General features: G+C 32.9%; 1 protein-coding gene across 3 annotated transcripts in view; it reads left to right on the top strand.

Annotated features, from left to right (window-relative positions):
• LOC149085114 (heparan sulfate glucosamine 3-O-sulfotransferase 5-like) overlaps positions 1 to 16,229 on the top strand; it is an 80,140-nt gene extending 63,911 nt beyond the window's left edge. For all 3 annotated transcript variants that reach the window (XM_089232923.1, XM_089232925.1, XM_089232924.1), the window contains 2 exons: positions 843 to 1,272; positions 3,846 to 16,229. In XM_089232923.1, coding sequence (XP_089089049.1) covers positions 859 to 1,272; positions 3,846 to 4,520 — 1,089 coding nt within the window. In that variant the 5' untranslated portion in view covers positions 843 to 858 and the 3' untranslated portion in view covers positions 4,521 to 16,229. The remainder of the gene's footprint in view (positions 1 to 842; positions 1,273 to 3,845) is intronic.
• Positions 16,230 to 16,677: the final 448 nt, after the last annotated feature.

Raw genomic sequence — 16,677 nt, 5'->3', positions numbered from 1 at the left:
CTCTCACGCTGCACTCCAACGGAATCATTAATTGTATTTCGCACGACCCTCTTCTGGAAACACGTTAGGTCGTTCGCTCAAAAGATGTTTATAAGGTTACTTCGCAAAAGTCCCGGCTAAATAAATAGGAGTTACATACAGTGTAAGGTAAGAGATTCTTTAACAATTTATAAGGTCGATTACAGCATTCATAATAAAAAAGACTTGTAAAGTCGAGGAGTCCTGCCACAAGTTGAGTATATTTTCATTCAATTTATTTTTGAAAAACCAATTGTAAGCTGCAAAGATTCAGAGGACCATCAACATAGGGGTTAGTATGCCCTTTGGGTTTTACCACTAACACCTTTTGCACTAGTTCTTTGAACAATCCCTTAATCGAATCTATCCCTGGAGAACAATAGATTGAGATTAGAGAGGTTTCTTAAGATTTTGAGAGCTTAAATAAGCAACGATGTGTAGAGCCTGTTACTTCTCGTTGGTTTCCAATGCTACATGACTTCATAGCGAAAAAACGATGTCATTTTCCAAGAAAAGTTTAATAGGATGCAGTGGTTCTGCTTTTCGTGGAAATGGAAGCAGGATTTTCAAAAGTTTTAAACGTGTAAGATTTTTTAATCACTTAAATTGCTTTAATTTTGAATAACATTTCCAAAACTAAACAAATTAGAAGAAAAATTGTTGAAAATTCCTTCATCTAATTGAATTCTTTTATTTAGTTATCCTTCTAGTCATTCCGTTCATGCAATCAGCTTCATCAGGTCTCCTGAAGTGACCTTACGAATTTTGACTGCATTTTTCTTAATTTTGAATCGAAACTTAAGGTTCACGCTTTCTCATTACAGATGGGGTGAATGCAGCATGACAACAAAGAAAGATATTCAATGTCCACCTTGCTGTTTTGCTGTGAAGTCGCCTCACTCTTGGGGCTATATAACTCGTGAATCTCCTTTTAAAAGAACTTGTCATCTGTCTCGAAGCAGACTGTACAGCCTCTGTCTTTTAGCTTTCTTGACTTCATTTTTTCTTGCACTGCATTTGGTCTATTTGGGTTATCCAAGAGCTCCCCTAATTTGCCTCGACTCATACAAAGGAAGCGGTCCAGATTCTGAACGAGGTGCTATTGAGTACGAGGCAGCCAAAGATAGGGTCCGGTTTCCACGCACTAAGAGGAGGTTACCTCAATGCATTATCATCGGCGTCAGGAAATGTGGTACCAGAGCTTTACTGGAATTCCTCAATTTACATCCATCCATCCAAAAAGCGTCCGATGAGGTAATTTTTTTTTCCAGTCGAAAAATTGTGCTAATATTTTTGTACCTGCTAGCTCTTTTCAACCAAATTTCGATGTCAGACTAAAATATTCAAGTTATACTTGGATGGTAAACATATTTTCCGTGACGATATACCTTATTTGCTTTCAAGTTTGTTATATAAATTATTCAGTTTGTTCATTGTCCAACTCTCACTTCAACAATGGAATCAAAGGAGAAAACTTTGGAAGGTAGTGTATAGATGTATATGATTCATTTCGTTATTGATTTCCATGTTTCATACGAATATTTTACAAAGGAATCTTATATATATTGCAGTAAATGTTAAATCGGTTGTTGTGCATAATAACCGGTTGGTATGCGTACTGTCTAATAGTCTTGGTAAGTTTGATAAGTTCATCGGTGAATATGCATAATAACCAAGTGTCGTTGGCAAATTTGATAAATACTTGAACTTTATCAACCTTTATCTGTGGTCAAGGATAATACGTAGTGTAATTGGTGAATTTGATAAATATGAAAAAAAATTACAAATGAGTCTAGTATGCGTGATGAATACAGTCGAACTCCGATATAATGATATTACGATCGTATCCCGATATAATGATATAAAATTTTACTATCATACGCCGATGTAATGATAACAAATTTTACGATCACACCCCGATGTAATGATAACAAATTTACGGTCTTATACCGGTGTAATGATAAAATACATTTATGAATTATCATGTATGGTATATCATATAGTACGATTTACCGTGTTTACCAACGACGCGACGCTTGGGAATTATGCATAATCGCCGGTAAAAGTGATAATTTTAGGGAAATATATCGAATTTACCAACCACTCTTGGGTACTATGCATAATCGCCGGTGAAAGTGGTAAATTTAGGGAAACATATCAAACTTACCAAAATGCTTGGTAATTATGCATAAAAACCGCATCTATCACATTTACCGTAACATATATACCACACAAAGAGAGAGAGAGAGTTCGGTAAGTTTAAGAAACATGAAATATACAGGGTGCATAGCAAAAATTTTATGAACCCCTTTAACTTTTGAGCCATTGGTTATAGAAACATACTTTCAACTAGAAAAAATATCCAAATAACGTGCCTATTTTAGATATGTCATTTTTGTTACTAGGGGCTTTATACGTCTGTACTGAGATATAAAATTTAATTTTTCATACAATCCGTCGTTCTCTGAATTTCAGTTAAAAAGTTCTTGTCTTGTCTCTCCTGTGCCAAAAAAAGTCTCCAAGTGCAATAATAGCCGAGATATTTGTGCGCAAAAAACCCTTGAAAATAAGGGAAAGAACAGCATATAAATTCTATGGGATGTAATATACGCTTAACTTAATTTTAAAAAACAGCTCCATAAATGACACTCAATAAATGACATCCAAAAAAGACACGTTATTTGGATACTCTAAAATCATTGGTTCAAAAGTTGAAGGGTGTATAAGGACTTTACTATGCACCCTGTATGTTTTAATGAATATATATAAATCATGTATTGCGACGATGTACTATTGCTGTCAACGAAGAATGCAAAACGTACACTACTTAAATTTCACACACACACACACACACACACACACACACACACACACACACACACACACACACACACACACACACACATATGTGTGTGCAAGATACATGTATTGTGGGAATATTAAAAAAAAAGACAATGAGGTTTTTAAGGAAATCAATATCTGGGGGGTAAGCTAATATGCAGTCTATGAATATGATCGAGTTGTTTAAAATATTCATCGGGACGGATAGGATGGACCATGAGCTATTTATACACCATAAATCAACCGCTTCGACAAGGGGACACAAGTATCGTTTAATAAGGGACAATATCGGGTTGCGGTGTTGCAGGGAGTTTTTCCTCTAATATATGGTTGTCAATAAATGGAATAGCTTACCTGCGGAGGTCGTGAATTCTAACACAACTGACACTTTTGAACAGAAATGCGATAAACATATTGATGTAAATCGAGAAGCTATCCATACTTGGAAATAAGACAACCATAATCTTTTTTTATGTGCAGTGTATTATATATTATTAATTATAAGTTTTTCTTTCGTAATATATGCTTTTATATTGGGTTGCTGTATTTATATTTGACATTCATATTTTTATGGACATCTTTTTTCAGCCACCTCGTTGCACAATTTGCCTGTTTGTGGCCTTTGTATTTGTATTTTAATTCAGAAAAATGTGAGTTACATTTTGTTGGACCATTGACATGAACAGTATTTAGAATAACAACCATATGCATTTATAATAGTGATTTTCCCTACAGTGTGACCCGGAAAAGTCTTTTATCTCATTCATTATCCACGTGTGTTTACCTCTAGTTCATCCATTTCCTTGAATCCTGCGTTTGAATTTAAATGTTTTTGAGGCTGAATATAAACCGAAATAATTACGGAATGAACTGTATTTTACGAACGTAAGCGGGGGAAATAATATTGATATGAGATGAGAGACAATGTTATAACAGATGAGAGATATTAAGAGTTATCGACTAATAATAGACAATGATCTTTGCAGGTTCACTTCTTCGATGAAGATGACAAATACCGGCGCGGTCTTGAGTGGTATCGAAGACGAATGCCTTACTCGTTTCCTGATCAAATAACGATTGAGAAGAGTCCCGCTTATTTTATAACAGAATCCGCTCCAGCAAGGATTCGAGCCATGAACGAAAGCATCCGACTTCTTCTGATAGTGCGCGATCCCGTGACGAGGTTAATATCTGATTATGCCCAGCTGGCCGCTAATAAAGCAAGGAAAGACAAAGTTTTAGCATCGTTTGAAGATTTAGTCTTGAACCCAAATGGACAAGTGAATGCGGCTTATAAAGCTGTACGAATAAGTATGTATTCTATATTTTTCGAGCGATGGCATAGAGTATTTCCAAGAAGACAAATACATATCGTGGACGGTGATGATCTGATAAGGGATCCTTTCCCAGAAGTGCAGAGAATAGAAGAATTCCTCGGACTCGCGCATAGAATATCAAAAGATAATTTTTTCTATAATAAGACTAAAGGGTTTTATTGCGTTCGCAACGAAACCACTGAGAAATGTTTGAATGAAAGTAAAGGCAGGAGGCATCCTATTGTCTCGGCTGAAGTTATACACAAACTGAGACAGTTCTACGCCCCTTATAACCGAATGTTCTTCCGAGCAGCTGGCCGAGATTTCGGCTGGCCCGAGGAATGATTCCACACAGAGGCCAACTAACAACATATCAGCCAACGGTAACAAACGAGTTTGGAGCCGTTGGCCACAGAGTTCTTATCTATTTAGTTATTTCGTGATCAGAAAATATGTTAATTTAAAGCGTATTAGATGTACGAGTCAAGTAAGTGGCTAAATAATTCAAAGTTTTGATGTTCTTGTGTGCATGTTTGTCGTTTGAACAGGTTTTCTAGAGTTTATTATTTTTATTTTCACCAGTAGACCCTTCGTAACGATGTGCAAATTTTAAAGAAATTCTACCAAAGACTTTATTGTATGGAGCTATTTTTGTGGCAAGCTATATCCCGATGGGGCGGGCAAACGATGTTTAATCGAGCTAAGCATTACATTCTCGGGAATGTGCAAACAACATATCAAAGATTTTTAGCGAGTCCATCCCAGCTCTCTCAGCAGCCCCCCACATTACTATCATATCGTTGTAATTTGTATAGTCCTATCTTCTTGAACTTGTGAGTTTCGTGCAACGTCGTTGTTCCCTTGAGATTTATCTAAGTCTTTTATGAATAGTGTTATGGTTGTTCAAAACATCAACCGCATCTTTTGCTATTTCCTTATATATATTACGGAATCTATCGTATATTTACATACCAACCACAGCGAGATATCTGCTTTGCAAAACGCTTTATTATAATACTTTTCAGTTGCATTCATCAAACGATAAAAAAAATAACTATTTTGGTTTGAGTAGGTATTTCAAAAAACCACACCCACATGATAACTTTCAAAAATAATGAAAAAAAATTGATAAATATTGGTATTGGATAAATATGGTATATTTTTGATAATCCTATTAAAATAATTAATTTCAACCTGAGTAAAGAACAGAAGTTAATATTTTTTAATAAATCAATACTTCTGTGCTTGAAGATATTCTTCTAGATATATTGTATTGAATATCCCCCCCCCTCCATATAACTCTTATATTGAATTCTAATGATGGTTCTGGTTTTTTAGGATATAAGAGCTTCTATTGCGAATTTTTCAAAATGTGAAAAACATGAGAGGGAATATGACTATATGACTAGTATAATATCCGACGTTCCAAATAAAAGAAACTGAACTTATACATTTGTGGAATTTAATATAGCGTGTGATATTAATTATGAATTAATTATTAATTATGATATTAAAAATTATTTTCTAGCAGCAGTTTATAAAAATCATCTCGATTTAAGTTATTAATAAACTACTTTTTTTATTAATCTGATGAGATTTGTGCAGTCAGCGCATTGGTGAGAAATACTCTGAATCTACCGTTTCCCAAGAGCAAGGGCTAAGTATCCTTGTTTGCGTTTCCTGATTACATTGCGAAAATTCCGTTCTAATAACTTAGACACACCGAACATTTCCTTCAAGCAATGCGTTATTGCCTCATATGCAACGTGTGTGGAGACTGGTATAACGTATCACATTCTGTATTAACACACGAGGCTAAGCGAATCAATACTCAGTTCCCGTATATTTTCGGTATACGGTAGAACCTCGGTATTTCTGGATAGGATGCATCGCGTCCACCATCATGTTCCCGTTATTTTATTGAATTACTAAAATCCATTTTATACATCCCGTTATACTGCGGTTAGGTTATAACGCGGGGTTGAACGATACCCCCTAGCAATGTTTACAGACTTCTGTGCTTGAGAAATGAAAAATGCCTTATCCCGTCGACAATTTGTTGAAAAGAAGTACCGTAAATAAAATGCAGCGAAAGTTTCCCGTTCTACCGTGAGGTATACGGAAGGAATTAATAATACTAATTTAGAGTAAGAAAAATAATAGCACAAAAAGTATAATTTTTTGAATATTGAAAAAAAAATTAATACTTTTTTTTCTCAAAAAGCAACAATTGCATGTTTGCGTATGCATGTATTTTTGTTATATTTTGATGTACGAGATTCTTTAATGCATATTTATGTCACGGAGCGGTTTCCAGAAAGTCGGATTCGGTTCATAATAGTCAGCGACATAGTGTCCTTATACAGAAAATTTAGGTAATTACTTGAAACTGAACGTGATACCACCTAAATAGAGCGAATTGTTTTGTTTCTGTTAATACAGCTATGCATTAAATTCTTTATTCCACGTAAGAAAAACTTCAAGAATTTAGTTTCTTGGGAAATTTAAGTCTGCTGACGTTTCTTGTGTGTGGATTCTCTGATTGCATGCAAATGGAGTGGCCCATCGTCATTCTTCAAGTATGTATATGTTACTGCCAAAGCCCGAAGTGCGGCCGATTCGCGAATAGGCAGAGAGTCCAAAGTCCAATTTTCAGAAATGATTCGGGCTTCCGCCGGTCAATTCGTGAAGTAGCCGGAGATCCCTGGTCAAAGTTCGATGTAAGACGGTCCGATAGGCGCCAAATACATTTTTTTTTCATTGCCAACGTGCGATCTATATATAGTAGCTGTATCGGATTGGGAAATTAGCTCCATGTGAAGAGAAAGAAAAAAAAGAGGAAATTTTTTTGAGATAGAAATAGCTATAAACATAATAATATAGACGATAATTTTTCCTCTCGAATTTTGATTAATAAAATGATTCTCGCATCGTGACTGCAGTTTAATGGGTTGCCATAGCTAACGTGGACATAGTTATCTTTGCGCAAGGATCTCGGACCACTTCGTGAACTGGCTGGCCAAATGTCCGGTCAATTTACAATGAAATTGGCCGATTCACGAACTGGTCATTTTCGAGCTTTGGCAATAATATATACAGTGCATGAAACCAACTTCTAATCTAACATTATCTTGTAAATTATCAGAAACTATCTAGTGCGGAGAAGAAATTCAAGATATCCTCTGAAAAATACATATCAATCATTAATTGCCTACATTAGTGATTCAGCACATTCAATGGTGCATCATTAACTGTCGCATATTCTTTTTACCTATGTCTAACTGTTTAAGACTGTGATACATTGTCATTAGGGCATAAAACTTCAACAAATAAAAAAAAAATATTCATGATCTTGAACTTTAAATTTGCTATGAATAGAAGAATACAAATATTTTTTAAGAAACACGTACAATACCTTTGATTATACTTAATAATGGATGTGATTCATTATAGATTTAAGTTACCTTGCTGCCAAAATAGATTAATTATAGATATTGTTATTGGCGAAATAAAAGGCAAAAAGATCTTGAAAGAACTTGAAAACATAAAAAGCAAAATCTCGCTGTGGTGTTATATATGCTGTTAATCCACTTACCGATTTCTGTGAATTTTTTGTGATGGTATAAAAGTGTCAATGTGTGATGAACCGCTTGCTCATGCTGAATGGGATCACTGATATTAAAAAAGTGTTATGTAAATTAATATGTGAACCTCTGATAAACAACGAATATGTCAACTTGGTATGTGAGAAGCTCCAAGAGGTTCTTCAATTTTTTTAAATAATTTATCAAATGTATAGTGTCCATCTTTACATTTACTTGAATTCATAATTAGCCTACGCGGTGACATTTTTTTCTCGGTGATATTGCATTTATCTCGTTCAACAGAAAGAAAGCTGATAAGATATTTCACACGAATATCGAATATAAACTTCGAAATATCAGTCAACACTAGAAATCAGAAATAATGCTCAGAATTATAAAATTGCGTGTTTCTATTTGAACATCTTGTGTGTGCTCGGGAAACGAAAACAGTACTGCCATTGTGTCAAGTCCGAAACTCGTTGTTGATTTTTACATGAAATTTACTCAATTCCTGAAGTATAATGCAAATGCGCACTGAGAATTTACACTCATCTTGAAATCATCAAGAATGTTGCTAGTATTATTCAGAAGCGCCTTCCAGTAATTATACTGTATTTTAATTGAAAATGTACATGTCGTTCTGAGTAAATAATAAATTGAGAGAAAAATATCGACGACCGTATTTTCATTCGAAAATTGAATAATTTTTCATATTATTGGTGCTACCGAAAAAAATAAATTTAAAAACAGTACTATTTTAAGAAATGACTTCATCTCATAATAACACTTCCTCTCTAATTTCACATTCCCTTACAAAAATGTCAAAACCGTATAGTTCAAAAACCAAGGAATTATTATTTGATACTGATAAACTAAGATATTAATTTATCTTTCAATATCTGCTTACCCTTCGTCAATAATTAATTAAGCATTAGTTTAATATTTATAGGATTAAATATTATAAGATATCTGTTAATATTCTGTTTGCTCGTACTTTTATTGATTTACTGATATTCATCTATCGTTGAATCGCCCAGAGCGCTTTCTGGAAAATATAATGCCCTATCAATTGTATACAGTCATATAAATATTGGTAATTTGAGCTCGATACTTTTTTGTCCGGAGAACACCTAAATAATAAATTCATACAATAATGTGAATTTGAATCTCGAAACGAAAAATTATTGTTGTAATTAGTTTTTCCTCGTTAACTAAATATTTTATGTAATAACTTAATTAAACAATATGAAAACATCGTCCCTCGGACAATGTTGTTATGAAAGTCGACGTACCATAATCTTATAATTAATTATCCAATACGGGAAAAATGAATTTCTTAGAAGCACAGCGTCCGACATAACTCGAACCTTTCTATATATATATATACTATTATTCGATTGTATACATGTGATATACAACTTCCTGTCGCTCCCTTCGAAGTCCGCAAAAACGCGTTCATCGAACGCACACTCGAATGCTAAATCTCAACATATCATTGAAACATATTAGATATCCTTCTTGATATCATCATTCAGTCTCCTTAGAAAATAAAGGAACAGTCAAAGACATATCAGCGTTTGCAATTGCCAAAAACCTCGATTGCTTAATATTACTACTGCCTTAAAATGAATGTTTTGAGGAGCGCATTTTTATAGTATTTCTACGTGTCTGTGGTTTTGTGTCCATTTCAACTTCTAAAACAGAACATATTATGTGTATATACATATAAGAAAATTTATGGGAGTGATCGGCGCTTTTAGAGAGAATGAGATAATCAATCAATTGATTGAGAAAAAAAAAATCTGATATCAAATATTTTTTAGATTTATAGTGGCAATATTTTCTGAATAACTCTTAGATTTTCAAACGATTTGTCTCAAACTCATGAGAATTTTCCAATGCTTTCATCTTTGTCTCTTTACTTCTACCAATTGCCATGTGAAAGTATGTTGACAGTTTCTCCGAGTTACGTACTGAACGAGAAAATTAGAAAATGTAGGGTCTGCTGTTGCATATATTTATGTATACACGACAATTTTTTCTGTACTTTAAAATATTGAAGATTACAATCGGACGTTTTTGTCCGGTTGCTATACATAAATATGTATGTGAAAGATATAATTTTCACTTCTCCTCGCTGCATTTCATTATTTTTCCAAACTGTCGTGTGTTATTGTGAGTGTTCGTGTGGTGTGAAGTACTTTCAAATATAATAAAGAGACGTATTCTACTTCTATCTATCTGTCAACAAAAAATGTACATTAGTACAGTTTATTCTGAATATTATCAATGAGATTTCGTTTACATATCAATGAGATTTTAAATACATATCAATGAGATTCCAAATACATATCAATGAGATTTCAAATACATATCAATGAGATTTCAAATACATATCAATGAGATTTCAAATACATATATTGAGATTTCAAATACATATCATTGAGATTTCAAATACATATATTGAGATTTCAAATACATATCATTGAGATTTCAAATACATATCATTGAGATTTCAAATACATATCAATGAAACTTCAAATACATATCAATATACTAGATATATATATATATTCATATATACTTGGAAACTCCATTTTACTAAAGCAATCAATTCGAGAAAAACGCATTTTCCCACAAAGGCATGAGCAGCGGTATGGTGTTAGATGTACTTTTATGTAGCTGTATAAAATCTTGATGATCGATGATAAGTCATATCAAATGAAACATATCTTGAATACATACATATCAATGTATTTGCTCGTCTTGACTTTTTACAAAAAAAATATAAAACCGTTATTGTTGCTCATATTCATTTTTTTCGTTATACAACTGACTGTGGTAAAATATTTTTCTACTCATTGCTGGACGTTGTGTAAATCCTGTTTCGCGTAGCCTGGTTCCGATTCGAAGTGTTATTATATAAATCACTCGTGCTACTAAATATGAGCTGTGAAAGAAGATTTTTTTTGGAAATATTAAAAAAAATTATGATGATGATGACGATAATAACAATAATAATAACAATGGGCTGCTACTTAACTTAATTTCAAGTGAATGTCATTGTGTGGTGATTATTGTAGAGAAATTTAAAAAAAATGAGGATAGTTATGTAAAATCTAGATTTAATTTAAGTAGAGGAAAAATATATGTTGTTATTAATATATATATAAGGGTAAACGCGCGTGTATTGTTTACTGCATATCAAACTTGCAAACTACGAGTATTTCGTTCGGTAAACGTTCTTTTGTAAACGTGGGGCTAATCATGTTCATCTTTGTTATACATTAATCAATGTCTTTTGTCCAATATGATTTGATCAACAGAATTTATGCAGAGTGTTTGAAAAAAGCTACATAATATTATCAATTCTTATATGAAACAAATGAATCATATTTGACCATTATTGGATTAATACGAGGTTTTTAAAATTGTGAAATCTTCCAAAAGTTAGCACTCGATAAAAATGTTAATTGCATCACAAATGTCTTTAAAAAGTAATTAAATAAGCAATAATTTAAAAATAATTCGTTTAAAAAAATCAGAACATCATGAAAAACTAAAATAATGTCCAAAACTATGTATTGATTATATGGTTACTTCTCTGTAAGGAAATGAACATTAACAACACACAAATTAATTTTATTAACTGAAAAAAATTCACAGAAAATGTAAGAAAAATATACATATAATAATTGTTATTTTTAAAAAAGTAATTGAATAAATGAAAAATATAAGTATAACAGGAATATAATAAAAAGGCGATATGACTACAGAAAAAATTGCTTCGCAGGGTGTTCCACACCGAGACTACCGAGACTAAAGCACCAACCTCTCGATGAGTATATGAAAAAGATGACGTTCGGAATCGCTCTAAATTGTAGGTCCCGGTCTAATTAGCCCTCGTGTGCAGAAAATGATCGTGGTGCGACAATGATCAAAAATGATAAAAATGATGAAAGATCCAAAGCAAAAAATAAATATACTACCTCAAAGTTTTTGTTTAAACGTACTATAAAATAGCTTCTTAAATAATCAGTATGGAATTCTTGTGCCAAATGACAACTATTTAGATTCATATTTGTTTTCCCTCAATAAAAGGATTAATTTTTGAATCAATCATTAAAGCATAATTTATAGTTAATTTATGAACATTATGAGATCGCGATGTAATTTTTGTTTGCTAACAAACCCCACGTTTACGAATAGAATAAAAGACATTCCATGCGAATCGGAAAACGATCGAGTTGTGTTTTGCTTAACGCACAATGGAACATGGTGTAGATATATATCATTAAAGTTTTATTTAGATGTATTTAGAGCGATTAAGCAATGTTTTTTACTGCATGACGAGGTTCAGTCTAAAAAGTGTAAGAAAATTTATGAATGCATATTTTCAATTTCCAGCATATCTCTATATGTTTTAAATACTTTTTTTTAAATATCTAGCTGGAATGGTGTGCGACAAGTGTTAATAAATGAATATTAATACTAAATAATTAATGAACGTTATATACGTGTTTCTAAAATCAAACATTAACGGCAAACATTTTTGGACTGAACTCGCATAATTATTTTGAAAATTATCTAATTAAATTACTGTATAGAGCTTGGCTCAACAATTCATACCCTTTCCTGAATTTCTAACCCATACTGAATCAAACACCGATTGATTTTATCTGAAAATTTAATTACTTATCACGGGAAAAAAATTACCAATATACATATATAGGTAATATGTCAGGGGTCTTCAACCTTTAAAAAAGATACGGCAGGCCGGAGATGGGTCAGTTGCAGTGGGAGGTAGGCGTGGCTACCGAATTGCGGTGCTCTACTTTTGATATCTATGTCCGAATATTTCACTGGATGCTTCCCCCCCCCCACCCCATTTTGTGGCGTATAGTTACTGACATGTTTCAAAAAATTTACAGGTTTAAATTCTCTTGCTTTATGTCAGGATAAAATTTCCTCGTCTAATTTATCTGAGATATTCAATTTCCTTATCATTTATCCTAATTTCTTTGGGTTGTTATTGCATCCGTAATATGAAATAGCTTTCAAATATTGGAATCTCGTGAGTTCTATTCTGATATTTCTGTTTCATTTTTTGTCGGGGTTTTTTTTAAAAATAATAATAATAATTTTATTGAGAAAAAAAAGAGAAAAGAAAAATACATTGTACGTACATGCAATATTCTACTCAAGGGATCGCTGGATCCGTCCAGAGTATACAAACAAATATTTCTGTGGTGGCAAACACTTTCATATAATAGCAAGTACAAACAAGATATACAGACACAAATATTACAGAGGCCTTGGTGTGACAACACTGTATACTGGGGGCTAAGAATTACCTTCCTATTGTAGTAAAATATTATTATAATTAATAATTCGTTTTTTTAAAGCTCTTAATTCTTTTCATATTTTATTTCATTTGGCAGATTATTAAAATAAATTGAATACTTTTGGGTTAGTTTTTTTTAGGTTGTATAATATTATACTGTAAACCTCGACGAAGACATGTGTTTGTTGGGCATTGCCTGATTTCAAACCAAGTAAGATTTTTATAAATAAAAATTACACTTCAGTATATACATAGTTTTTCGATATTAAATCTATAGTCTGATTTATAATTATAGGCAGATAGTGTAAGGTTACGAGAGGAAAATAATATTTATAGTTTTTTTCAGAGAACTTATTAAAACATTCAAGTTGGACTCATAATTATTTCCCCAAACACATATAGCATACTGAATAAGTGAGTAGAACCAAGCAAAATAAAGTGTGTGAATAAATTTTCATCTACTTTTCAAATTTCTTGTCTGTCATATTCTTCACGATATGACCACTGTTTTTCAATGCATAGACATCAACTTGGAATTGTTTGGTAACTTCTATAAATACATAGACATTGGGATGAGGCACACTTGCGTTAAAGCGGGAATGAAATGTCTTCCACATTTGTTTTTTCGGCATAACCTGAAAACTCGCCACTAATTTCTTTCCTTATTAACTTCTTGGGTCGCTCGCTGAAATCACTAACAGTTTTTCGTTTCACAACTGTTAAAAATAATTTGACTATTCAAATTCTTCTCAGTCTCGTGATTTGAGCTTGTGAATGAAATACAGACGGTACTGAGATATACAAAACCGCAAAAACAATAATTTCGATTTTTTTTTTACACTGAAAGCGTTCTCCCCCACGACTTTTCTCAATTACGTTTAACGTATCTCCACATCCAGCCATCTTGAGTTTCATAGGTACGCTACTCTTTATAAAATTTGTTATTTTCGCTTTATTTAACCAGCTTTGATCTGCTATAGATAAGATAATAAGATAAGATGGTTCGGTGAACCTTATCTATCCCGCTCCCGTGCAACCAACCCATCTGATAACAGGGAGCCCAGTGCAATTGACCCTCGTATTTTATTGAGAGTTTTTGCGAGCAGTGCAACTGACCCGGCAGGCCAAATCAAAACTTCTAATGAAGCCTAGGCCGCCTAACTTATACTGCGTCATTTAGAATTGTGAGATAAGAGCCAGATTGACAAGGGCTCAATACAGTAGTTCTCAAACCTTTTTCACCCGTGAAATCCCTTTTCCTTATCAACGCTTGTTGACTGCTGTGCGGCTCCCCACAGCAGTCTAACAAACAATCGCTTCAAAGCACCTTTGGCAGGAGCACCGCTCCAAGGTTCCCTTAACAAAGGTTGACGGTGCACAGTTCGAGAACCACTGGCTTAATATAATGCGCAATGGCATCTCCTTAGATGAGCCAACGAGGTTTCGAGTTGAAAAAGGCGACCTCCGAATAAGTGAAAACTGATTTATTCTGAAATTATTTATTTCATCAATTATGAATTTTGATTAATTATGAAGTAATTTCTTTCAAAAAATCTGGAAAAATTTGTGATTATTTTTTTTATTAATTCTGAAACTATTCTTAAGGGATTCCGAAATTATTTCCTTCAATTCATACTTTGAAATAATCTTTTTGAACAATTCTAAAATTAAGTAAACAGAACTTTCTGGATATTATAATGTCTAGAAAATATCGGTTTCCTTGATATATTGGGCTGAGAAAAAAAGCCGCCTAATTCTGAAGTTATTTATTTCAATAATTATGGAATAATTTTTTTATTAATTATGAATTTTTATCGATTACGGAATAACTTCTATCAGTAACTCTGAAATTATTTCTTTCAAAACTAATTTTTATTTATGAAATAATAATAAGGAAATAATTCTTTTTACTGAAGTGTTTTTCAGAATTTCTGTAAATTCTAGACTAATTTAGCCTATAGAATTTACATAAATTCTGGAAAACATGCGTAACTTTTTGGAGATACCGACTTTTTCGCCCGAAATATGTAAGTCCTCCAAAAACTGTTTGAGCCCTGGAGTTCCCAACTTGTTAATACGGCTTTGGTAAGGCATCAAATGCACAGCATTACTGGTAGACCTCACGATTCAAAATACCGCGGTATATAACTTTCAGTGGCCTCTGCTTTCTTTATCGAAGTTTTTTCTATTTGATCGTCTTTCAATGTTTTTAGCTATTTTATAAAAGTGCTGACGAGCCACGGCAGAAAGCTCCGAGTGACACATGCGGCCTGCGGGCCATACATTGAAGACCTCTATATACTGGTTCGAAATTCCATTCAAAAACTTCGAAGGATGATTGAAAATACTAAAATTAATCATATTCAAAAGCATAACCGGGAACATCGTCCATTACAGGTCATGCTTTGCCAATGATTCAATTTGATAATCTCTCTCTCCCTTCGAGGATTTTACACAAATTTTCGAACCACCCTTTATATGCCATATCAAAAATAAAAACAATTCCGAATGAATTTGATGTGATATAAAACTCGTTAGTAATATAATATCTGGATAAATACGAATTTTTATTTTACATTCCAATAATCACAAGGAAAAAACAAAAACATATCATAATACTTAGGATAGTTACCCATGGAAATTTGATCTAATCTCTCTCTAAAATCTGTGTTACAACACGTTACACAAGTATTTACTATCCAAATTAAAGACCCAGCAGGAAGTATTCAAATATTGCATTTAAAATACGTATCGATTACTATGTATTTTTTAAGTATTATTTTGTTACTGAATAAGGAATAAATTTTCTTATTTGTTTTGATTTATCGAGATTGTTTTTTGAATCATGCAAATTATCCGTGTTATTTGCAAATGATTATTATGTACATATAAAATGTCTCCTAACACTTCAAATAATTGGTTTTTTTTGTATTTCCCTGTTATATATATATATTTACTCTTATTCTTGCAGAAAAAAAATGCATTGGATTATGTTTGTTATCGACAGAAAGCGTAAATTGTGTGCTTTGAATTTTTACGTTTTTCATTTAAAAATCCATAATATTAATAAGAGTCTTTCTCTCGCTAAATGACTATATTTTGAGGAATTCTGTCGAAAATGTTGTAAAGAATTAGGCTATATATAATGTTTTCATAGTTAATAAAATGTTCAATTCTGTATTTTCACTTGCTGTGTGTGGTATTAATTTTTTTTTACTTCAATCATCATACCAATATCATCAGCCTTAAACGATTGAGAACCGCCCCGGGAACCCCCAACATATTGTGGGCCATGGTCATGGTATATCCTGTAGTTGAGAAATTTATATACAGTGCTGCTCTCTTAAGGGCGTCCTCTCTACAGGGACGAATTTTTTTTCAAAAAAGAAGAAAAAAAGTGCCCTTCGGGCAAGACCCTAAACTACGCATCTTCAACATGTCGCTTATGAACACCACGGTGCTCCCTAAAGCACTCATACTAATGTCCGATTTCGTGCCCGCGATCACTTAATCAACGCCCCGATTAAGCATCTTGTACAAATTGCATTCAAGGATTAAAATCATCCTGATTTTA

Source organism: Pholcus phalangioides, unplaced genomic scaffold, assembly GCF_987345545.1.
Source record: "Pholcus phalangioides strain wild (caught in Gottingen) unplaced genomic scaffold, Ppha-v1.0 ptg000007l_1, whole genome shotgun sequence".
Classification (NCBI taxonomy): Eukaryota; Metazoa; Arthropoda; class Arachnida; order Araneae; family Pholcidae; genus Pholcus; species Pholcus phalangioides.
This window is presented reverse-complemented; position numbering and strand designations above follow the sequence as displayed.